Source organism: Lipotes vexillifer, unplaced genomic scaffold (assembly GCF_000442215.2).
Source record: "Lipotes vexillifer unplaced genomic scaffold, Lipotes_vexillifer_v1.1 scaffold550, whole genome shotgun sequence".
Classification (NCBI taxonomy): domain Eukaryota; kingdom Metazoa; phylum Chordata; class Mammalia; order Artiodactyla; family Lipotidae; genus Lipotes; species Lipotes vexillifer.
The window spans coordinates 265766-274339 of record NW_006795236.1 but is presented as its reverse complement, the minus strand read 5'-3'; the positions used below and the strand labels follow the sequence as shown (position 1 = coordinate 274339).

The following is an 8574-nucleotide window of genomic DNA, read 5'->3' as shown; positions in this document are numbered from 1 at the left end:
GTTCCATCCTATTGTGAATACGGTAACACGAATGCCACGATGATATTCACACATATCTTTGTAGTGTCTGAACACATAAGTCTTCCTGAGTACAAATACTCCAGGCCCCAAGGGATGGGAAGAAAATCGACTTTTCAGAGGAGGCTGAGTCATGAGTGAAAAGGAGAACCCATACCTCCAGTCTCCTGGAGGAGCTGGGATTGCCCCGGCACACAGAGCTTTGCACGTAGGACAAAGACACATGCAAATAGTAAAGTTTGTTAGAGTCAAATAAATAAATACACTTGAAAAAAAATGACATATATTTATAAAACTGGCCTATGACAATGGGATTCTGGTCTATAGGAACTAGTTCTATCTCTCCATTTTCAGTGATCAGCACATACAGGGGGCAGTCTAGATAATGAATTTGGTTAAAGACACAGGATATGATCAGCTTTCTCCTATTGTTATTAGAAGTTGATTGTCCAATTTGGCTGTTCATTGGGGGCTCAAGTTAATGGAAATTCTTGGGGGTTGGGGGTGGGCTTTCCCTTCAGATCACCTGATGCTAATACTGTCAATGCATTAATCATCCTAATTAATAGTCACCTGTTGCTCTTAGACCTCATTCTCAGAGAAGGCTGAGGGAGCCTCCCTCAGACATGGTTATTCAGTGAGCAGATGGTAAGAGGGCCTGTGTTTGTCCCTTCATTTGGGAAACAAGGGGAGAAGATGGACCTGAGAGCCTCTTGGAAAGAGGCTGGAGGGAAACTGTAGATAAGGGACTCGTCTCTCACATTGTAGAATGCTGTGTGCCCGGACTCATAGTCTAAGAAAACACCAACCTTATGCACTGGCTCTCTAACATGTTGGCCTTTCAAAGGTGATGAGACCCAAAGACTATAATCATCCCCAATTTTTAAACCTGTGAGAAGAGGTCCCCTGGAGACTTGGGGAGATTCCCCTTTCTGCTCACTGAGTCCTTGCAGATGCCTACCTCCCACTCAGTCTTGTTGCCCACTTCCACCTCCCAGCAGTGTCTCCCGCAGGTGAAGATCTGAGCGTCCAGCACCATTGCAGATTGGTCAAATCTTTCGGGGTTGTCAGGCAACTGCTGTCGGGTTCCTCCATGTTTCACACTTTTCAGATCCTCAGACAAGACAAGATAGGCATTGGCTGTGGCTGGATCTAGAGTTACATCCGCTGCAAGAGGGAAAAAGAATGAATCCTCATTTGCATTCTAGAAAACCCTCTTATGTATGTGGAATTGAAATTAAGGTCTTAGTATCTAGTCCTATTTTTTAAAACTTAATTTAGGTGAATGTGGTGGGTAGTGTCTCAGAGCCCCTTTTAGTGTTTTACAAAACACAAGAGAGTGAATCTCTAAAAGGAAACCAAAGAGAGTCATGTCAAGAGTGATATTGGATCTCTGATAATGGAATGGAGGTAGTTCTGTTTATAAGACAGTTTTAGAAGTAGGAGCTATTTATCCACACAGGTCATATCTTTTGGCATTTGTATTTGCTTTAGCCAAGGTTGGTTATGGTTCTTCAGCTGGGGTGGGAGAGAAATATAGTTATCACTTACTGAACTTCTACCTAGGTGCCAGGCATTTTCTGTACATTATCTCATTTAATTATGGCGAGTATTATTATCTTTTTTCCATTTTCATAAAAGAAAAAACTGAGGCTCATAAAGGTTAGGAAACGGGGCCAAGATGACAAAGTTACTGAGTGTTTGAATAGCAGCTGCCAATCAGCATTTTTCATTATGTCATGCTTAAGTGCAACTTCTTATGAGTCAGTGCAACCACCAGTGACCATTTGATGAAACACATTTTGAACCACTGAGAGAGCTCCTCTCCCAGACTCCTGGAAGGAACTTTCATTGATTATCCAGACAAGATTAGGCACCCCATCATACCATTTCATACTTTTATTTACAGATCAAATCCCAATCACTAATTCTCTGTTTAATATCATTCTCCTCAATCTCACTGTAAGTTCTACAGAAGCAAAGCCAAGTCTGTCTTATTCATCATCGTAAATACACTCAGAGACTGATAGCACAGTACCTACTATAGCACATAGTAGGCACTTCTCATATATATGTTGAGTCCAAAGTCTATTAGGCCTTCTTCTGAAGGTCAGATTGTCAACAAGATAAAAGGTGAAAACTAATGCTGACCTCTCTAGATGTTAGCCAGCCTAAATATTTAGAGCATTTTAAAAGAACATTCTTTGAATGTTCCCTCACTGAGATTTAAGAGATTAAATCAGCTTTTATCCTGACAAGAACAAAGGTAGAAATGTAGAAACCCCTGAGGAGGTATGTGTATGTGTACATGTGCAAGGCAATGGGATGAACAAAACAACAATGAAAACAAAGGTAAGAGCAGAACTCAGACAGAAAACAAAACCAGATAAAACATCAGTCAAGTCCGCTGCTTCTGTCTGTTCCGGCAGGGATGGTCTGTGGCCCCCATTAACTCTGAAAACCCCTGGAGGTTCAAAATATCAGGCTGACTTACTGCTAAATTCTCTTAGCATCTCCCTCATTCCAGTGATGTGGCATAGAGTCAGTTCCATGGTGATGGCCTCTGGACACTGAAGCAAGAGTGGCTCACTCCTACAGGAGGGCAGAGAGTCACTCAGTCTCCTCTGAGCAGACCGCATGACCTGCTCCAACTTGAGAATCCAGTTCATTTTGCCCCAACAGCATGGACACTCTCATCCACACTCTGATAACCTATTGCATCAACACCACACCCCAATAACTGAACACAGAATTGAAACCTACCTTTCCAGTATTCCTCTTACATCCTAAGGGTATAAAAGAAAGAAGGTTAGTTTTTGTGCACTTTGATCACTAGCAAAGACTGAATCCGTTTTGGATACAGTCCTTTGCAAATTTCACAGAATCCCCTTCCCGTGGCTCTAGAACACCTTGAGTGGGAGAGCATATGGTGGAAAAAACCCCAAACTTCTTCTAGGGGTGAGCTCTTTTGAACGCGAGATGGTTCTCCCAATGACTAGAGATCTCTTTTTCTCATATTGTCACTTTGTTTAGAGAATATATTGCTGAGAAAGGAGCCAAACTATTGGCTTCATTATCCAATGCCTCCAGGAGGTAGAGATAAGAAATGAAAGTAGCCCAGTGAGAGCTGAAACTACACCTGTGTACAGTTGGACTGGGTTGTTGGGAAGGCACCAAATTAAATAGCATTCTGTGGAGCCAGTCTAGGAAAGAGACATGAAGCTAGAGACTGGAAACTGGAACATAGCTTAGTTTAAGAAGGTCCCAGAGAATGCAGTAGTAGCCTAGGAAGGCAGTAGAGCAAAGATGGTGAGGATTTGAGGCTCAGTATACACAGAATACCTGGGTTCTATCACCTACTAGCTATTTGACAGGCAAACTATCTAACTGCCATAGGTCTGAATTATTAAACAATTGCTACTATTAACACATTTTGTAGATAACAGTCACCTGTTGTAAATATCATAATAGTATTTAACTTTATCAGGTCTTTTTGAGGATGTAATTTAATGTGCCCAACACCTAGTAAATGTTCACTAAACTTAAATTTTTTATTTGCCAAAGCTGAGGTTGCAGCAAGGCAGGCGCAAAAAAAAATTGGACTCATCATTTGACTTAGTTCGGATGTATATTCCTTTGTGTTTTTCCTCCTCTTCAAGACTTTATTTATACTATATAGAACACTCATTCTGTAGGAAAACTTTTTTGGGGGCCAGAACTTAATTTTTCAGGTAAATAAGGAAAAGTTTATTTTGTATGACTTGAAATATGATAGGGGACTACATGTGTTTTCTTCCATGAATTTCTCCAATATTCTTACCTCAAATGACTCTATGATCGAGTTCTGACACATGGACTCTATCTGTCCAATTGTTTTGCTCAGGCTTCGAATTCGCTGGGTCAGCTTGATCTCATGGTCCTTCAGTCTCCTCAGGTTCTCTCTTTCCTCCGTTTCCAGTAGCTGGAGCTGCAGCTGCTCCTCCTCCTTCAGGAACTGGTGCATTTTTGCATATTCTGACACAATAACCTGTTTACAGGTCCTTGTCTCTTCCTGCCATCACGCGTGTGTACACACACACACACACACACGAACAATATAATAAAGTTAGTAACAGAAACACTTATGTAGATTTTTAATCCTTACAAAGTTCAAGAGTTCCATTGTGACAATTCTTGAAACCTGACGCATAACACATACAGTCTATTGACTAGCTGGGTGGATAGTTTGATATTTTAGAAGATGTGTGTACTGTAGCTATAATAGCAAAGAAAACCAAACTTTCTACTCCTAGGAGGCTGTCATTCTACTGGGAACAATGAAAAGTAAACAGTCAAGTAAAAATATAATAGATGGTGATCAGTACCATTATTTTTAAAAAGTAAAGCAAAATAGGGCTTCCCTGGTGGCACAGTGGTTGGGAGACTGCCTGCCGATGCCAGGGACGCGGGTTCCTGCCCCGGTCTGGGAAGATCCCAAATGACGCGGAGCGGCTAGGCCCATGAGCCATGGCCACTGAGCCTGCGCATCTGGAGCCTGTACTCCGCGACGGGAGAGGCCACAACAGTGAGAGGTCTGCGTACCACAAAAAAAAAAAAAAAAAAAAAAAAAAAAAAAAACTCCTCCTTCAGGAACTGGTGCATTTTTGCATATTCTGACACAATAACCTGTTTACAGGTCCTTGTCTCTTCCTGCCATCACGCGTGTGTACACACACACACACACACACGAACAATATAATAAAGTTAGTAACAGAAACACTTATGTAGATTTTTAATCCTTACAAAGTTCAAGAGTTCCATTGTGACAATTCTTGAAACCTGACGCATAACACATACAGTCTATTGACTAGCTGGGTGGATAGTTTGATATTTTAGAAGATGTGTGTACTGTAGCTATAATAGCAAAGAAAACCAAACTTTCTACTCCTAGGAGGCTGTCATTCTACTGGGAACAATGAAAAGTAAACAGTCAAGTAAAAATATAATAGATGGTGATCAGTACCATTATTTTTAAAAAGTAAAGCAAAATAGGGCTTCCCTGGTGGCACAGTGGTTGGGAGACTGCCTGCCGATGCCAGGGACGCGGGTTCCTGCCCCGGTCTGGGAAGATCCCAAATGACGCGGAGCGGCTAGGCCCATGAGCCATGGCCACTGAGCCTGCGCATCTGGAGCCTGTACTCCGCGACGGGAGAGGCCACAACAGTGAGAGGTCTGCGTACAACAAAAAAAAAAAAAAAAAGTAAAGCAAAATAAAGTAAGGAAAAAAATTAGGGAAGGGACTTCCCTGGTGGCGCAGCGCTTAAGACTTCACGCTCCCAATGCAGGGGGCACAGGTTCGATCCCTCATCAGGGAACTAGATCCCACATGCATGCTGCAGCTAAGAGTTTGCATGCCACAACTAAGGAGACTGAGAGCTGCAACTAAGGAGCCCACTGGCTGCAACTAAGGAGCACACGTGCCTCAATTAAGACCCAGTGCAATCAAAGAAATAAAACTTTTTTAAATAAATAAATAAATAATAAATAAATAGGGGAACTGCTTAGTTCTTTAAAAAAAATAGGGGAAGAAACATGCATTCATTTATTCAACAAATATTTATTCAATGAAGTAGGCAATGGATCACATACTAGGACTAGAAATGATCATCACAAATACTCCCATGTAAGAACTCAAAGATTATTGGAATAATCAGAAACATGCTTATTTTTTTAAATATTTAACAAAACATTTAATTCTGTGCTTTGCTAGACAGCTCAAATTCTGATCTGTGACTAACCTCAAGCTTTTGTTCAGGTGTTCTAATTCACACTACTATTTTGCTTTAATTTCCCTTTCTGTTTATTTCTTTTTTATCTGCCCTTTTCCCCCCAAAGGATTTGAGATATTCCTTTTTCTGTCAACTTCCATTCTATGTTATATGTCTTTAACTTGTATATTTAATAATTATAATCAGAGCAGAAATAAAGATAGCCACCATGTGGTATAGGTACACCAAGAAGGGAGAAACAATCCAGCCTGGGGATGGGAGAATTTGAGATGAGTCTTGAGATTCCCAGATGGACAAGCAGAGGTGGGCAGCCCAAAGCAAGGATATTGCATGTTATAGGACTGGGACTGGAAAATTTTGTCATTTTCCTCTTGGTATTTCACGACATGTCCCTTTAGTCCTCCTCATAGAATCACATACAAGATGCAAAAGTGAACCAGATACTGACCTTACACAATATCACTCTCTCCTTCTCATGGGTTAATATAACCTGAGTTTCATTTTTCTTTTTACGCAAAATATTTAGGATTTCCTGGAGCTTCTCCTGCAATAGAAACAAACTCTGTGGCAAATGAGCAGAGCACCAGGTCATGAAGGGGTCTTGAGGACGAGTAACAAGATGACTGAGACTCTAGATCAAAGGGTGAAGCAGAACCCACACCAAATTTGTGGTCTGGTGCCTGGAGATTAGCACCCATGAATGTCACCCATAGAAAATATTATGGGAATTAAGCGATGGAACCTGATTTGTGTTCTGAAATTTATATCAAGCAGCCAATCTTACTTTATGATTGCTCCTCAGCCTCATTCGAGAGATTCATTCTGTTTATTCCATGACCTTGGGTTGAGAAATCCTTTACACCCTGCTCATCATCACACAACACCTTAGTGGCAGCTAGCATTCTCTCATAGCTGCCTTGGTTGACCTCACTCCGCAGCACCTGGGATCTGAGCTGCTTGCCGATGCCAGCCAGCCTCCCCATATGCTCATTGGGCTGGAAATGTGGGATCTCCAAGGTCCTCCAGCACTCAGGACAAGATAAAGGAGTGTTATCTCCAAGGTCCTCCCAGCTTCTCAGGAGACACACCACAAAAGCTGTGCTCACACTAAGTGGTCACTGGGCTGGTGAAATAGTCCAAGCAGATGAAACAGGTCAGTTCCTCCCTGAGATTCTCCATCAAATCTGCTGTAGACATTTTCTCAAAGGACATCAGAGCAAGGTCACGCCTTTATTCTGGGATTAGAAAATCCTCCCTGAGAGTCTATTGTTTTGAGTAACAAGTGGGTAATCAGTTGCTATGGTGTTATTACATGAAATTCTTATTCTCCTCTGTGACTGATTTCACCAGTTGACACAAAGCCAATTATGACTTAATGTGGAACCTCTGCATACTGGGTTCATCATCAACCCCAAACTTTTGAGGAATCTCATTGTACAAGCAAGCCACGTGCTGGATACTGAGGACACTTGCTCCCAACAGTTGTCATTTCAAGAGTCGGTTACTGTATATGAATAACACCATGAAACCGTTGAAACACATTGGTTTTACGCTGGAGGTTTGGGTAATTTGGTGTAAGCCAGTACAGAGATTTAAATTATGATGATCTCTGATAATATCTGAATTGGAATCTCCTCCAAATCTTTTAGAAAACTCCACTGATGGAATCTAGTTGAGAAACTGAAGGAAGAAAACTATAATATATATTTCTTCACTCATTAGGCCATTTTCTTTCTTTGGCCAAAGCCTACAAACTTTGTGCTCCTTTATCAGGTACTGTGTCCTTTTTTTTTTTTTTTTTTTTGCAGTACGCGGGCCTCTCACTGTTGTGGCCTCTCCCGTTGCAGAGCACAGGCTCCGGATGTGCAGGCTCAGCGGCCATGGCTCACGGACCGGGGCACAAACCCGTGTCCCCTGAGAGTCGGCAGGCGGACTCTCAACCACAGTGCCACCAGGGAAGCCCGGTACTGTGTCCTTTGATTTAATTTTATTCATCCCCCAAAATGAGAATAATTCCAATGAAGTATTCCCTGACTTTCAATGTACAATGAATTACTAGTTATATTTATTGCTCTGCCCTGCAGACCGTGATACTTACCTCTCTGCTACCATAGAAAGCATCAAAAACATCATTGTTGTTGGAAGTTGCCTCAAGGAGCCATTACATTATGGAGTGGATGGAAAGACATATTTTAGGATAAATATAATTTTGCTCACTTATTTTCATTCTTTGAAAATGTTTAAACTAGGCCTTCTTAAACCTCTTATCACTTCTTACTGGACAGAAATTAAATGTGTAGACATTATTTTTAGACTGATGAAAAAATAAATATATAGTATGCAAACCGTGTGCAATGACCTCTGAGATTAGTGCCAAATCCTATAAATTTGCTGTCTTATGCTCATGAGTCCCTTCTTGCCATGGCCCATCCTCCACTCACTGCATGCCACGAAGTGGAATCTTAAAAGCTTAAAAGCTCAGAGTCTAAACAGTTCTGTCCTCCCATTAAGTTCATACCTTATTTCTATTTTTCTCCTGTCACTCTCCAGCTTGGCAACCTTCTATGGTTCTCCATTACCTGTGTTATTACATTAATTCCTTTCTGACTTTCATGGTTCCAACTGATTCTTCTTTCCCACTCATCTCCAGCAGGATGTTGAGTGTTTCCTTACCTTGAACTTTTGTTCAAAAAGGAATTTTCTAGCCCGAAATAGTTCTTCCTCCACCTTCCTTCCTTCTAGTCAAAACTCATTTTTCTGAAGTCATTAATGTTTTAATCATACATTC

The 8574-nt window shown here is 41.3% G+C and overlaps 1 protein-coding gene across 1 annotated transcript; it reads right to left on the bottom strand.

Moving 5' to 3' along the window:
- Nucleotides 1–638: 638 nt before the first annotated feature.
- On the bottom strand, nt 639–6983 carry TRIML1 (tripartite motif family like 1). Its single transcript, XM_007467576.1, is given in 9 exon segments — nt 639–910; nt 913–1185; nt 2513–2610; nt 2782–2804; nt 3839–4069; nt 6235–6330; nt 6571–6579; nt 6581–6875; nt 6877–6983. Coding segments are annotated over 9 exon segments (1404 nt in total).
- Nucleotides 6984–8574: the final 1591 nt, after the last annotated feature.